This window comes from Juglans microcarpa x Juglans regia, chromosome 2D (genome assembly GCF_004785595.1).
Source record: "Juglans microcarpa x Juglans regia isolate MS1-56 chromosome 2D, Jm3101_v1.0, whole genome shotgun sequence".
NCBI classification, from domain to species: domain Eukaryota; kingdom Viridiplantae; phylum Streptophyta; class Magnoliopsida; order Fagales; family Juglandaceae; genus Juglans; species Juglans microcarpa x Juglans regia.
In genome coordinates this window covers 220,022-237,090 of record NC_054596.1, presented here as the reverse complement: position 1 = coordinate 237,090, position 17,069 = coordinate 220,022, and the positions used below count along the sequence as shown (strand labels likewise).

The following is a 17,069-nucleotide window of genomic DNA, read 5'->3' as shown; positions in this document are numbered from 1 at the left end:
TTCAAACAAGAACAGGGGAAAAAAAAAGGAAAAAAAAAAAGACGAGTGGAGAAGGAGAAAACCCTTTTTTTGTCTCCACTGGGATTGAATCTTCTGCATAGACAGATTCCCAGAAAAAAATAGGGGAAAGAAAATGTTAGAAAATTGAAACACGGAAAGGAGCAGAAGAAAAGATTAGGAAAATTTCCGGCGAGAAGCGCCTGAAATGAAAAGACGATGGGGGGACATGCAAGGGAGAGAGATATGAGTGGCTTTGGAAAAATTTTGACAACGGATATTTTGAGAAAGCATGGATTATTTGTTGAGGATTAGTGCTTCATGTGTAAGAAAGATGGTGAATCTGTTGACCATTTATTTCTTCATTGTGAGGTGGCTAAGACTTTGTGGGATGAGGTTTTTGGTAGGACGGGTATTGCTTGGGTGATGCCTAAGCAAGTGGTGGATCTTTTAGCATGTTTACAAGGTTTTAAGGGAAGTCATCGCTTTGCTATCATATGAAAGATGATTACTTCATGTTTGATGTGGTGCTTATGGTAGGAAAGGAATAGGCGGTGCTTTGAAGATAGAGAAACTTCATGATTTGCTTTTAGCCTATTCTAGTTCCTAGCTTGTATTTAGATGTTTTCTCTTGTATACTTCTTGTGTACTTGGGCTATGGCTATTTACTTGTCAATAAAATTTCTTATTACTTATCAAAAAAAATTAGTCAAACCATATAAGCTACTATAACATGATTATTCTGCTGTAATATATAACAGAGTGCATGTGCATACAAGTTTTGAGGTAAAGAAAGAAAATAATCCAATAGTACAATACCTGCTGAAAATTTGTGACTAGGTTCCCCTGTCTACGACTAGATCTCGATTCTACCAGGAAAGCAAGTGAAGAGGAAACCAACTTCTCAGTCTGCAGAGAACTATAACTGGAATTATTAAACATTCACAATAAACTTGCAAGGTCAAAAGTCATATCATATTTTTGGATTCAAACTAAGATGCACCTCTGCATAGCCCATATGCAATCGTTTCGCATAATCAGCAGCAACATGCTCTCTTTCTGTACCACTAACAGCATCATGATGTTGAGCGATTGCAAGAGCATCGGCTAGTGCATCAGTGTTTGGTCCGAAATTACTCCTGCCCTTGAAGAATTCCAACTGCCTTGCTGCCTATTGTAGAACCAAAAAAAAAGGCAGCTTTACATGTTTAGAACGTGCCAAGAAAGCCTAGAAGGACATGATAGAATCACTTTGTAAAGAAAGAAAACGCGACCAAGATCTACCAGATAGTAGGCACTCATCATCCTAACATAACCTTTCAAGGCTGGCCTACTTGTGAAGTAACCAGTCCAATAGGCATTTGGATGATCTGCATACCTGAATATGATTCATTGTTTAGATGCAAAAGTCAGAAAACAAAGCTGATCTTCTTATAAAAAACAGAGAGAGAGAGAGAGAGAGATATTTTTAATGCCAAAATGATAATAGCAAACTCACGGGAAGAAATCGTCAGTCTTACAAGGCCATTTTTCATTTGCTGCATGTTTTGCCTCAGTGTAGATGGATGGGGTTGAATACAATGCATTGACACGCCCATCCTAAGAATGTTCCAAAGAAACAATTGCATACAGCTAAGAAGCCACATAACACAATGAAATACATGATCATCTTCAATGAGGCTTATATAGTACCTCATTCACATAATGAATGAACTTATCCATCTGCCTGAACCACGAGTTTGCATATTGATAACGAAAATCTGTCCCCATGGTCCACATAATATGATTTGTCCTGGTTACATTAGCCTGTAAAAGATCTTGTTATCATCTATCTGCAATAACCATAGAGTTATAAAAAAATATAAAAATATAAAAAAAACTCCAGTTGATAATAAGGAACTACTTTCTATTGATACGTGGTGAAGTATAGTAAGTTCAAAGACTTCTTGAACTTGAGATGGCACAATAAAATGACCATTCAACTGGATCTTACATCAACTGATCAACAGTACCCATGAATCTGAATATCAAAACTAACACTGATTCAAACTCTTAATTTTCATTGCTTCTATAGACAAAACCTTGAAATTATGTCAACCTGTGCGAAAGCAGAAGCTACAAAGGCATCGACTCGCTCTTGAACATTATAGTCAAACAGGAGAACATCGTCCTTCAATAGACAATATTATGTCAATATGAGTTCGAGAGAAAAAAAAAAATTCAGGAGTTGCAGCCATATTTTTACAAAAACATAAAAATAAAAGTATAAAAAAACCTGAATAGGAGGAGAAACATCGTTGATCTCAAATGTGAAACCATCAGGAGGGTCATAATGCCTGGGGAATATCCCAGCAAATATCTGCATATGAAGTTTGCAAAAGAAGTCAGAAGAATGCATGGGACATCATCAAATTAAACTGCATAAAAGATGTTATAAATTCTCATGCCAAACAACGGGAAAGGCTAAAAGAATAAAGACATCATGTCCCTAACCTGGGAAGATGAACCAAGCGATTTGGAACCCTGCCAGACAACCTCGAGACTCATTTCATTTAGTCTCTTAGCTCTATCTTGATAATCAATTCGAGCAAAAAAGAGGGAATCGAAGCCTAACTGCAACAGAAATTCAGGCACGTGAGGAAGATGATGCTCATGCAAACACACACCGCATGACTACCTCCTTGGACCTTGATCCAATTCTATTATGGTTTCCAGGCTAACCATTATTATATTGCAACAGAAAGTAAATTTCTAGAAGCAACAAACTCTATAGAAGAGCTTAAAATTTTCTAAATGCATACCTCTGCACCGAGGAGGTAAGCTTGCACAGCAGAATGCCCAAAAGGATCAATCTGCCAACCAACTCTAGGAACCTTGTCAAATTCATCTTTTATAAACTGATGCCCTAGAGTGGTCTGATCAATTAAATCAATGTAATGAGGAGTGGCCTCGTCATGCATGCACATACCTCCATTTCTTCAAAATCAAAAAACCAAAAAAAAAGGTACCATATGAGATCAAATAATCACAAACTTCTATCAAAATTGGGGATTTTCTTATATTATAAAGTTCAATTCATAAAGAAAGAACTGGTATATCAATTAGTTTGTGAAAATCATACATGAACTCAAGTTGACCAGAGTCGACAAGCTCCTTGACTTTAACCCTCATAGTCTCACTTTGCTGTCTCCACCATCTCTGAAAGAACGCCTGAAAGCAATTTAAACCACAATCAGTTAACCCAACAATAGTCCGCATGCACTGTAAAAAATTACTACCTTCAATAGAAACCCAAAAGAAAAAACCAAAACAAATTACGAAATTTCAGGAGTTTTACCATCTCAACGTAAATGAATTTCCGATTCTTATCGTCCAACAAAGCCGAAATCACAGAGTCCAACACGTTCTGCACACACGCCCCCTACTCCACCAACCCCCAAATTTAATTTTCTTTGGCCAATAAAAGTAGTCGGAACTAAAGAGAAAAACAAGGGAAAAAAAAAGATTAAGGAGGGAGAACAGAAGAGTAGCAGGGGTGTACTCGAATGGAGTTGTTAGCGCCGACGTAGTACTGATCGACGGTCTTGAGCCAACCGACGTCGTCATGGGAGTGAGGTACCAAGTGGACGTTGATTTTTTCGGGGACGATTCTGTGAGTGGTGTTATAAGCTATGTACTTGGATTCCGATGATTGAATAGCCGCTGAAGAAACGAGCGCAAAGAAGAAAAGCACGATCGCCATGGCTCTCCAGCTGGAGATCGAAGCGCACGGTGCATTTGCAAGAAAAGATTGAAAAGGGAGGGAGGGATAGATCGTCGAAAGAGTTGGTAGATAGATAGATGGTACGTACATCTCTCTTTTTTTCTTTTTAAATTTGGACAGGTTGAATAATGAAAGTTTTCACTTCATCTCATCATTATAATTTTTTTAAATTTTTATATAAAATATAATAAATAATTTAATTTTTTTAAATCTCAAAACAATAATAATATTAAAAAATAATATTTTATTCAACTTTTAACATTCATTTAAAATCATTTCATATCATTTCAATATCTAACTGCATCTTATTGTAAACCTTAACATAAGTAGTAAGAAAATAGAATAATTGCAATGTAAAAGTAGCTCTTTAAGAATTTAATATCATTTATTTTTAATTTCTTGTATTACATAATGTCATATGTCAAATTGGGTATATGATTGGAGTTAGGGCAACAAGGGAGTTAATGTATTTGGTAGAATGGGTTTAATGCACATATGCATGGTAAAGCCCTCATCTGGTTCCAAGATTTGGAAAAGTCTAGCATGTTATTGGATTGGGATGCTTTTGTGAAAGTATTGTTGTTAAGGTTTGGGTCTAGTTGTTATGATGATCCCATGAAAGTCTTAACTAGACTTAGACAAACTAATTTAGTAAAAAATTACAAGACTAAGTTTGAAGCATTGTCGAATAGATTTAGAGATTTGTCAGAAAACTACAATTTAAGTTGTTTCTTAAGTGGCCTTAAAGATGAGATAAGGCTGCTTGTAAAAATGTTTAGCCCCACGAATTTACTATCTACCTATGGTCTTGCCAAGATTCAGGAAGAACATGTCTAGATTAGCTAAAAAGTGACAAGAAATAACAACAGTTATGGGTATGGTGGAATTACAAAAGCATCAATGAGTTATGGAGCAGATAGTACCAAGAGTAGCAATGTGACCAGTTTGCCAATACAAAAGATTTCTCAGGCTCAAATGAAAGACTATAGGGAGAAGGGTATTTACTACTATTGTGATTCTAAATGGGTTGCTGGGCATAAGTGCAAGAATCTTAAGTTGTTTTTTATCGAATAAATTATGGAAGAATTTCCCAATGTGGAGGAAGGTGATGGGATGGGAATGAGTTAATTGGGGCAGATCAATCTTTGTGCTTCTTGGAAGGAATTGGCAAGCCATAGATATCTTTACATGCTATTACAGGAGTTGTGAGCCCTAGAACGATGAGAATAAAAGACGGAATTGGAAGGTAGTGGGTTGTTATTTTAATTGATACTGGAAGTACCCACAATTTTGTGGATTCAATAGTTGTAAAAGGGCCCAGTTAATGGTTAAAGCCCAAGAAAAGATTATGGTAAAGATAGCAAATGGTGATTAAATTGTGAGTGAAGGTAGCTATGATGCAGTTTATATGGTGATACAAGGGACTGTATTCTATGTTGATGTGTTTGTTTTGGTGTTGGCTGGCTGTGATGTTGTTCTTGGCATACAGTGATTGTAGACATCAGGTAATATTTTGTGGAATATTGAGAAGCTCTCAATGCAATTTTCTTATTATGATAAGAACTTACAGTTGAATGGTTTGAAGCGAACCACATTGTTTAAAGAAACTTCTAGCTTGAAGTTAAGAGATTTGGAGAAAAAATAGGTGATGTTGCATCTCATGGACAAGCAGTCAAAAGATGTTCAGCCTCCTAGAGAGATTCAGAATTTGTTGACAAGCTATCAAGATGTGTTTGCCGAGCCCAAAGGGTTACCCCCTAATAGGTCTCATGGCCATGCTATTCATCTACAACCTGGAGTTAGGGCAATATCTGTTAGACCTTACAGATACCCTTATTTCCAAAATGAGAAAATTGAGAAGATAGTTAAGAAGCTTTTACAGAATGGAGTGATCAGGCTAAGTCAGAGTCCATTTTCTTCTCCAATTTTGTTGGTCAAAAAAGTAGATGGAAGCTGAAGGATATGCAATGATTACAAGGCTTTAAATAAGGAAACTGTCAAGGGACAGTTTCCTATTCCAGTGGCAGAAAAATTACTTGATAAGCTGAGTGAGTCTCTAATGTATTCTAAACTGGATTTAAGATCTAGTTATCACTAGATTCGGGTAAGAGATGAAGATATTGTTAAAACTGTTTTTAGAACTCATGAAGATCATTATGAGTTCTTAGTTATTATGGGTTCTTAGTTATGCTTTATGGCTTGACTAATGCACCATCTACTTTCCAGTCATTGATGAATTCAATTTTTAGACCTTATTTGAGGAAAGTCATCTTGGCCTTTTTCGATTATATATTTGTATATAGCAGTACTGAATCTGATCATATGCAGCACTTGAAAATAACACTGGATATTTTAAGGCAAAATCAATTATTTGCTAAAATAAGTAAATGCAGGTTTAGATGTGATGAAGTGGATTATTTGGGCCATTTAGTATCCATGGATGTGAGGGCAAATCTTGCTAAGTTGCAGGCTATGGTTGATTGACCAGTTCCTAATTTAGTTAAAACCTTGAGGGATTTTTTGGGTTTAACTGGATATTATAAGAAATTCATTCGTGGTTATGGGGGCATTACTGCTCCTCTTACTGCCCTACTGAAAAAGAATAGTTTATGTTGGAATGATGAAGCACATGAAGTTTTTCAAAGGTTGAAGCATGCTGTTATTAAGCCACCAGTGTTGGCACTTCCTAATTTTTCTAAGTTGTTTGTGATTGAATATGACGCTTATGGTACATGTATAAGGGCAATTTTGATGCAAGAATCAAGGCCTGATGCATTCTTTAGTCAAGCCTTGAAAGGAAGGACTCTAGCATTGTCTACATATGAAAATGAACTGTTGGCTTTGGTATCAGCTGTTCAGAGGTGGAGACCTTATTTGTTGGGTCAATTCTTTGTTGTTAGAATTGATCACCAGAGTCTTAAGTACTTGCTAGAGCAGAGAATTGGCACTCCTATGCAGCAGAGATGGATAACAAAGTTACTGGCTATGATTTTCTTGTGGAGTACAAGAAAGGCCAAGAGAAAAGAGCCGCAGATGCTTTGTCAAAGCAATTTGAATAATCTGGTGGGGAAGTATCTGGGTCTTTTTTTCTTATTTTTTTTCATACAGTTATTTGGTTGATTGAATTGAAACAAAGTTATGCTAATGATTCCAAGTTACAGGAACTTCTTAAGAAGGTGAATGAGGGTCAAAGTTCTTCAAGGTTCTCTGTTAAAGGGGAATTCTTATTTTATAAAAGCAAGTTGTTGCACTTATTACATAGTAGTCCAGAAGGTGGCCATTCTCGTGTTAATAAGACTCTTTATAGAGTCTGAAGAAATTTCTTCTGACCAAGGCTTAAAAAATCAGTGAAGGAGTTTGTTCGTGGGTGTGATATTTGTCAAAGGGTTAAGGTTGAACAATCTTTACTAGCTGGATTGCTTCAACCTCTACCAATTCCAGAGAAGTCATGGTCAGACATCTCAATGGATTTCATTAAGAGTTTGCCAGTATCTAAGAGTCATTTTGTGATATGGGTGGTAGTAGACATATTGACTAAATATAGTCATTTTGTTTCGTTGGCTCATCCTTACTCAGCTAAGACTATTGCTCAGTTTTTCCTACAACACATCTTAAGACTTCATAGGTTTCCATAGACCATTGTTTTAGATCGAGATCCAGTGTTTACAAGTAGGTTTTGGATGGAACTTTTTAAACTACATGATGTTCAGCTCTTCCTTAGTGCTGTCAATCGTCCTTAGACGGATGGGTAATCTGAGGCTATTAATAAGAGCCTTGAAACATATCTAAGGTGTTTTGTTGGTGATCGGCCTAGAGAGGGTGAAGTGGGTGTGTGTAGCAAAGTGGTGGTATTATACGTCCATACATACATCTATTAAGATTACACCTTTCCGAGCACTTTATGGAGTTCCCCCTCCACGGTTGTTATCTTACATGCCTGGTACGACCCAGATGGCTTAGGTGGAGCAGCAACTCTTAGCTAGAGACTAGATCTTGCGCCTACTCAAGGAAAATCTTCAGCAAGCATAGAATTGCATGAAAATATTTGCAGATCTAAAGAGGAAAGATAGAGTTTTTCTGAAGGTGATTGTGTTTACCTGCGGCTACAATCGTATAGACAAACCTTTATTGTGCAGCGCCGTTCTCTCAAGTTGGCTCTGAGGTTCTTCGGGCCCTTTCAAGATTCTGCAGCGCATGGGAGAGGTTGCTTACCGTCTGCGACTTCTAGCATCTTCTCAACTTCACCCTATCTTCCACGTGTCGCAGTTGAAGCTGAAATTGGGTTCCTCTGTCGTGGTTTTACTACTGCTGACTCGTGTTGATTCAAAGGGATTATTGAAGCCAGAACCGGTCGAGATACTTCAAAGGAGGATGAGGAAGTGGAACAACAGAGCCTTAACGGAGTTATTGATTCGTTGGGAAGGACAATCTGCAGACGATGCTACATTGGAGGAGTATCAGTTGTTGACGGCGACTTTTCCACACCTTGTGGGCAATGTGTTCTAAAGGGGAGAGGTATTGTCATATGTCGAATTGGGTATCTGAAGGGAGTTAGGGCAACGTGTATTGGTAGAATGGGCTTAATAAGGGTTGGGCTTAAGTGTAAGAGTTGTGGGTCTAATTGTAATGATATTCTGTATGGAAACCGAGCCCATCTGTAGTTACGGACCATCATTAGTGTTGAAGTAATATTGACTATAAAAGTAATACAAAGTCTAATGAATAAATCATCAAAAGAATTACAGTCAACTCAAATTCTCTCTCTAGATTCTTTCTTTCTTTCTTAGAGTACATTCTTTACATTTTTTGGAAAAAGCCTATGACATATGAATGATTCTCAATATACCTTTTATAGGAATAACAAGATAAGGAATATGAAAGGGTAATATATGAATTAATGAGATCAATAATTAATTTATTAATTCCAATAGTTGATATGTGAATGCGGTAGAATTCTAAAAGGTGGAATCTAAATGGTCATCCACTAAGTTTATGTATATATTTATAAAACTCTCCCTTAGATGACCATACACAAAAAACATGCCTCGTTAAAATCTTACCAAAGAAAAACTCGATGGGAAAAAATAATGGCAAAGAAAAAATAGTACAATATTCTTATATACCTTGGAATGCTAGAATGTTGTAGAATTGCCTCATTAAAAGTTTGCAAATGAAAATCCAATGGTGAAAACCTTAGCGAAGAGAAAATAGTACAATCCATTAGATTATTTTCTCTCCCTAAAAAATATGTAGAGTTTCTATTGTTTATGATAAAATATCTTTGAGTAGAAGCATTACAATATGTACCAGCTTCTTAAATGTCACAACTGGTAATGCTTTAGTGAATAAATCCACCAAATTACCACACATGATCATATTTGTTTGACATCAATATCACCACTCTTTTGGAACTTGTGTATAAAAGAATTTTGGCGAGATATGCTTGGTTCTGTTACCTTTGAGATAGTCTCCCCTGATTTGTATGATACAAACAACATTATCTTAATCTAATGTTGTTAAGCTATCTTTGATTGTGAATAAACTACACTTTTCTCGAATGTGTTAAATTATTGATCCTAACTAAATTCATTATCGGCTTGCTTTATGAATTGCAATAATCTCTGAGTAGTAGGAAGAAGTAACAACTAATGTTTATTGCTTGACAGATCTCTATGAAATAATAGTACCACCACAAGTGAATATCTATCATGTTTGTGATATTCCTTTATGCGGATCGGAAAGGTAACCTAAGTCTGCATAACCAATTATTTGAGAATTGGATCATTTTTTATAAAACAATCTCATGTCAACTATTCCACCACAGTAGTGTATAATATGTTTAATCACATTCCAATACTTTCTAGTTAGTGTAGAATTGTTTCTTACTAATAAATTAACTAAAAATGCATTATCTAGTCATGTGCAATTTGCAAGATACATCAAAATATCAATTGCACTTAGACATGGTACTTTAGGATCAAGAATTTTTTCGTTGTCTTCTTGAGGGCGAAATGGGTCTTTTTTAACAAGAAGTGATCGGACAACTATTAAAGTACTCAAAAGATTAGCTTTGTTTATACGAAAGTACTTCAGGTATTTTTTAGTATATGTTGAATAATGGATAATAACTCTATTTTAAAAGTGCTTAATTTATAGACCAATACAAAATTTTGTTTTTTAAATGTCTTTCATTTCAAACTCATTATTTAAATAATTTGCGGCTTTTATGTGCTATTATAGAGTTTCAACAAGATTTAAATCATCTACATACACCACAACAATAGCAAATCTGAAATTTGACTTTTTGATGAAAACACAATAACAAATTGAATTATTTTCAAATCCTTCTTTTATTATACATTCACTGAGACGATTGTATCACGAGTCCATAATGCTTTAATCCATATAAAGATATTTGTAACTTGATAGAATAAATATTTCAGGATTTTGAATTACATGTTTTAGGCATTTTACATCATTCAGGGATTTTTATATAAATATCACTATCCAGTGCTCCATATAAACATGCAGTAACCACATCCATTAAACGCATATCCATACTTTTTGTGACTACAAAAATAATAAAAAATCTGAATGTAATTGTATCCACCACAAGGGAATATGTTTCTCCATAATCAATACCAGGTTTCGACAATAAACCTTGTGCAACAAGTCGTGCTTTGTATATCACGATTTCAAATTTATCGTTAAGTTTACGTACAAATACCCACTTATATCTAACAGACATCACACATTTATGAAATACTTCACGCTTTGCTAATGACATCAATTATGCATGAACTATTTCTTTCCGTCTTGGCCAATCATTTATACATGGACATTTTTCGACAGTTTTTAGTTCATTTTCATCATCACTTCTAATGATATCAAGGGCAAATTTAAATGAAAATATGTTGTTGACAACAATTTTATTTCTATCAAATAATTCTCTCGTACATACATAATGTATCGAGATCTCGTTATCTTCAAATATTTTTTCCTCTTCAGGATATTCATTTCTAGGAGATTCTATTTTGAGATAATTTTGAATAGAAAGTTTGGATGAATATATAGTTCTTGTTGCCTATTTTGTGGGTAGGGTCTCTTTTGGAATACTGATTTTTTTTATTTGTGTTTTTCTCTTCCGGGAAGTCTTATCATTTGCATCAATAGATCTTCCAAGTTTCAGGCGTTCTTAGACTCATTGGCTACTACATTATTTGATTATCCTACAAGGACATTGACTTTATTGGAGTATTAGCAGTCGGAATGTGAGACTTCACTATATTTTATTGTTAGTAAAGGCATCCGATAATTGATTTGCAATAGTTTACAAATAAATGATCATTTGAACTTCTAGTTTACATTAATTTGTACGAGGGTCAAGACAAGAAAGCATTAAAGTGTTTAATGTTATTTGTTTTTGTGCTTCTGACAACTTTTCTCCTCCTAATGGTGGGAAAACTATTTCATCAAAATGATAATTTTCAAAAAGAACTTTAAAAATACCATAAGTTAAAAGCTCGATATATCTAATGATGGAGAGAGGTGCAATCGAAACATACACAACACAACCAATAGTATGAAGATAAAAAAAATGCAAGTTGTAATGAAGAATATTTATTATAGGTTGTTGGTCTTATTCAAATCAATATGCAATATGCAAAATTAAAGAGGCAATTTTGTTTTTAAAAGTAATGATCAAGCAATTAATTGCATACATTTAATAAATGACTCAACTAAACCATTTGGAATATGTGCATGGGCAGCAGAATGTTCGACATTAATCCCAACTGACTTGCAATATTCATCAAAAGTTTTAAATGTAAATTTTCTTGCATTATCCAATTGAATAGGCTGAATTGGAAAATTAAGAAATTGAGCCCATAATCTAGTAATTTATGCAATAAGTCTAATAAATGCAACATTTCGAGTAGAGAGTGGACAAACATGTAGCCATATAGTTTATGTATTTATTAAAACCATAAAATATTTAAATGGCCCACATGGTGGATGTATAGGTCTACATTTATCTCCATGGAGTTTTTGTAAAAAATATGAAAATTCAATAATTACCTAGGAAGTGGGATGACCTACAGGGTAGGGGCACCCCTCCCTCGCCCCCGCCCCCCCATGGGCGGGGGTTTGATTATTTTACCCATACCCTATCCGCCCCCATGTGGGAGCGGGGGTGCACCCCAATCCGTCCTCCCCCCCCCCCACGCCCGGTCAAACGAACAGATGATGGGGTGATGGGTTTCTTACCTTGGGCCTCGGCGACGGAGATGGATACGGGGAGTCACGGAAGGCTGTGGCGATGGAGCGAGCTGCGAGATACAGAGAGCGTGGCGAGTGAGCGAAGGAGCGAGAGAGAGAGAGAGAGAGAGAGAGAGAGAGATCAGAATCGAGTGGGAGGGAGGGTGATCGCGGGGGGGGGGGGGGGATTCTAAACAAAAAGGAAACGACATCGTTTCACCATTGAGGAAACGACGTCGTTTCCTAATGGGTATTTAAAAAAAAAACCCAAGCCTAGGTTATTTATATATATATATATATATGGGTAATATAGGGAGGGGTGGGGGTTGCCCCTATGCCGCCCCCACCATGGGAGTCAGATGCGGGCGGGGCCACCCGCCCCTAGCATCTGACGGACAGGGGGCTCCGCTGCCCACCCCTAGATGATCTGACAATTACCTTTCATTTAGAATATGCTATACATGGATGATCACTTGGCAAAAGAATCTTCTGGTTCTTTAAGGAATATCCATATAAATTCTTATTTATTTAACACATCATGATTGATCTTGAATGATCAAGTCGATTATGTCAAACCATAAAGATCTTTAGATCAAAACACTTCTAGTTCATTACAACATACGATTCATTATTTTCAATGTTGTATAATATAACCCAGAAGAAAAAGGTTGTCAGTTTTTCTAATATGAGTTTTTGACCTAATTTATCGTAATAATATAAAGATATTAATCACTGCCTTCATTAGTGGATTCAATATGATAACCATTATAACGAATATTTTTAAAACTAAATAAATTCCTTCCAGATTTTAAAGAATAAAAAGAATCGTCAATACAAAATTTTGTTCATTTTGATAACATGATATAGGCTCTTTCGGAGCCTTCAATTAGGTTCGATGACCAAATATTGTATTAATATTGGCTCTATATAATGTTAAATATTGAAAATATTTCTTATCCATAAGAATTGTATGTTGTACAATCCTTATAAACAAAAATATGTATAAAATTTCATTAATGCAAAATAAGTTTTAACAAGATGAAGTAAAAGATAACGATTTAAACATAATGTAATTATAATAAAAAATAAATAAAATTAATTACTATGGTCATATGCATCACTAATCAAACTATCATTATCTCCGTTTGGAATTATAAAGAAATCAGAAATATCGAAATGAGTTAGGACAATTATATTTGGATTATCAAAACAAGTTAAGTGATCTTTAGGATCATTGTGGTCTACAAAATTCATTTCGGCTCATTTTTCTTTTTTTTAATAGATGCTTGATATAAGTCTACCAAATGTTTGTATGTACAACATGTACGTAATCAATGTCATTTCATACCAAGCTATGACATTTATATTAATATTTATTTTATAGGCTTATTCTGCAAACTTTTGTTTCCATCTTAATTTATTATAGTGTGGTTCCACTTCTAGTGGTATATAGTATTTTTGTTTAAGAAACTTTGAGTACGCTTTTCTTGATTTCGATAGTATTTTTTTTTTTTTTTACCACGTCTACGTCCATGACCACGGTTTTTCTTTATTATGATGAAATGAAATTTCATTCACTTCAGGAAATAGAGTAGAACTGGTTGGACGAGACAGATAATTTTTCATTAACAACTCGTTGTTTTGTTCAACAATTAGTAAACAATATCTTAGTTCAGAATATTTAGTGAACTTTCACACTTGATATCGATGCTGCAAGAGCACATTCGAGATATAAATATGTTATATATTTTATTTCAAACATATCAGTAATTTTTTCTCTATACGATTTCAATTGTGCAATTCAGATTTATCCAATCATAACGAGCTTTTGGGAAGATCAAGGTCTTATGGTACACATATTATTCTCTTAAACTATCTCATAGAATTAATGGATCTTTTATGGTGAAATACTCAAATTTCAATAAAATTATTGTTTTAGAATGATCATTCAGGGATGTTTTGTAACACCAAGGCCTATGCCATGGATCTCTCTTCTTTCTTTCCCTCTTATTTTTATTATTTTATTCTTCACTCTCTCCCCCACTCCCCGATGATTTTCCCCTCACTCATTAGTTTTCTCTCCTCCAATACTTCCTCTCTCATTCACATCCCACTCATCTCTCAAATTCTCTCATTCATCACAATTGCTCTTCATGCCCCACTCCACAATTGTTCTTTCCACTCTCCCCTACAATTTTTTTCCCCTCACCAAGAACAGAGCACTGCCCAAAATTTATTATCACAAACCAAGAAAACCATCGTAGCTTATTCCTTCTCACGACAACATACTCCTAATGGCTCTCTCGCATGGTCACGATAGCAAACTTGTACGCACCACCGTCCTCGAGTTCACATCACAACCACAATGGAGCCACCCGAGATCAAGCCACTGCCATGAACGGTGAAGCCCAATCCCAGACATAGCCCTGTGTCACATCTTGTAGCGTTAACAGTGTTTTAAATTTCATACCGTACCGGCCGGTAAGGCTAAAATTTTTCGTTTCGACCGTACGGCCGGTACAGATACTATACTTGTTCCGTATCGGCCAAAATACTGGCCGTACCGGCCTGAATTTCAGCCTGTACCGGCCAATATTTCGGCCGGTACCGGCCGATATTTCGGCCTGTGTTTTTTTTTTTTTTCATTTTTTTCAAACTACAAGCTTATTTTTTAACCCCTAATTTAGACTAGACTATTTATAATTTATATATATGTATTTATATATAATTTATTTATATATAGACTATTATTTTGGAATATAATTTTTATATATATTTATATATATAATTTATTCATATATCGACTATCCCGAAACGTTATCCCGAAACGCTATCCCGAAACGGTACCGGTATCGAAATATTTCGTTCCAGTGCCTTGACCGGTACGGCGTCCGGTACGGTATTCAAAACATTGAGCGTTAATGCACTAGACCACCGCTGCACATAATGAGAACCTTGGCAGCCACCAAGAACCACCTAGCCACTGCCTTACACAACCACTACCCACCCTCTATAAACCACCTTGAGCCTTTATTCCACTACACAAAATCGGAGCAACCCCATACATCAGTCCATTGTAAACTGCATTTCCTCATGTTAAGCACGACCCCACCACAAGTTGCCTAACCACCACACAAAGCGGTGTTGTAGTACACGTAGCACCTGTCACCAATGACTGTTCTGCAACAACCAGACGAGAGCCACCCTGCGTGCACCTAAAAAAATGTTGCACATAGCCAGCCCCCCTCCACGTCAAACATTCATGTGCAGAAAGTGCCGATCATTACTCCACAGGCTGTTGTCACTGCACCATGGGGCCCGAAACCAACGTTGTGAAGCCGAAAACAAGCTGCACCGTTCATCTCTTGCCACCTCCCTTGAGCTGCTGCTCTTGTCAGAAAATAAGCATCCACCGTTGGACACATCCCTGTAGACAAATATCGTGCGCCACCATCGTAGCCCACACATTCCATTGTACGTAAGCTCACTCACCCTCCCTCTCTTCGCTGACCTAAATTCACCCTCTTCAAGTCTGAAAGGTGCCCACAACAAAATTACCAAAAAAAAAAAAAAAGAAATAACCCTACTTGTTCAGTGTTGATAATAGGGATTATTACTTATAATGATTTTCTATAATAGAACTAAGCGAAAATCAATGTTTGATTGTTGAGATTTTTTTTTTAAGGTTTAACCCTATAGGTTATTGGAGAAATTATGCTGGAATCAATTACTTATAAAGTGACGATATTGTAGGGTTTCGAAGATCTTAAGCTTTAGGACAATATAGATTATCTTAGAATTTTAGGATTTCATTATTAGTATGGCTCCGTGTTAAATTGAGATACTTATATATTAGTGGTCTTGGATTAGGTTGGGACATGGATTTTGTTCGAGTTCAAAGCTTAGATAGTATACTGTAAGCGCCAAGTAAGTAGAGTTCTTATGCTAGACTTTACATAAAATAAAAGAAATGGACTGAGGTTGATTTGTGAAAGTATGCATGTTTGTTTTGAAAATAAATGTGAAAACAGCCTCAATTATATATTCTGCATTACTCATGAAATCTGTATAAAAGAGAGTATTTTTTGTCATGAATAGTGTAGACATGAGCAAACTTTTGGCATTATATTTCTGAACTGTGTAAAAAAAAAATATGAAATCTGAAAATTTGTGCATGTTATGTGGAGATGCTTTGAATCTATTTTGAGTATGTGAAGATGATATAATTCTGTTCACTACTCTATTTTGATATGATGTGCCATCTGAAAATCTTTTGCATGACATTTTGATTTTGTATCTGGCTCTGATTTTGCTATGCTCTGACCTTACTACGGGTGTAAAATTGTGGTCTCTGTTATATGGTTGGTACCAACTTCTTTGTCTCTGAGTGCACCTACTTTGGAAATAAAGTAATTTTTTGCATGGTCTTTTTTGTGTGCAAACTCGAGACTTCGAGAATGATGAGAAGAAGCTTCACTACCATGGGGTTAAACATGACCTTTTATTTGAATATGATGTTTTAATATGATATGATAAGATAACGATGATGTCAGTTATGCTTTACAAAAATATTTTTGAATATGAATACTTTTGAACTGTCGCTTTAATATTTTGAGAACATGTTTTGGTTTCGCACTTTGCAACTGAAATGTTTTACTCTGCATTTTGAACACTATGAAAATGATCATGTTTACATACTAGTATATGCTCTCTGCTTACTGAATTATTGATAACTCACCCCTTATCTCTATAATATTTTTTTAGATGATTTGAGTGTTTTAGTTGAGGATCAAGATTAGGAAGCATGTACGAGGTTATTTAAAGTATAGTAGATTAAGCACGAAATGATGACATGGTTATTGGAAAATGTTATTCCATAAATTGTTCGTGTTCTAATGACGTGGTATGTTGAGACGTTGACATTTATATTAAGACTTCGTGGTGTTTTTAGTTAATTATTTTGGAATAGTTAGTTTAAAACATTGAGATCTATGCTTAATTGAAAATTTGGAGCTTATATCTATACGGTGAGATATGATTTTAAGTGATAAGA

General features: G+C 35.5%; 1 protein-coding gene across 1 annotated transcript in view; it reads right to left on the bottom strand.

The window, feature by feature from the left end:
- The window catches only part of LOC121249070 (alpha-mannosidase At3g26720-like), a 28,273-nt gene extending 24,415 nt beyond the window's left edge, over window positions 1–3,858 (bottom strand). The window contains exons 1-12 of the mRNA XM_041147728.1: window positions 3,539–3,858; window positions 3,335–3,418; window positions 3,119–3,207; window positions 2,799–2,973; window positions 2,491–2,610; window positions 2,273–2,356; window positions 2,096–2,167; window positions 1,690–1,803; window positions 1,496–1,596; window positions 1,282–1,375; window positions 1,001–1,168; window positions 817–906 (exon numbers count right to left, since the gene is read on the bottom strand). Coding sequence (XP_041003662.1) covers window positions 817–906; window positions 1,001–1,168; window positions 1,282–1,375; window positions 1,496–1,596; window positions 1,690–1,803; window positions 2,096–2,167; window positions 2,273–2,356; window positions 2,491–2,610; window positions 2,799–2,973; window positions 3,119–3,207; window positions 3,335–3,418; window positions 3,539–3,850 — 1,503 coding nt within the window. The 5' untranslated portion in view covers window positions 3,851–3,858. The remainder of the gene's footprint in view (window positions 1–816; window positions 907–1,000; window positions 1,169–1,281; window positions 1,376–1,495; window positions 1,597–1,689; window positions 1,804–2,095; window positions 2,168–2,272; window positions 2,357–2,490; window positions 2,611–2,798; window positions 2,974–3,118; window positions 3,208–3,334; window positions 3,419–3,538) is intronic.
- Between the last annotated feature and the right edge of the window lie 13,211 nt (window positions 3,859–17,069).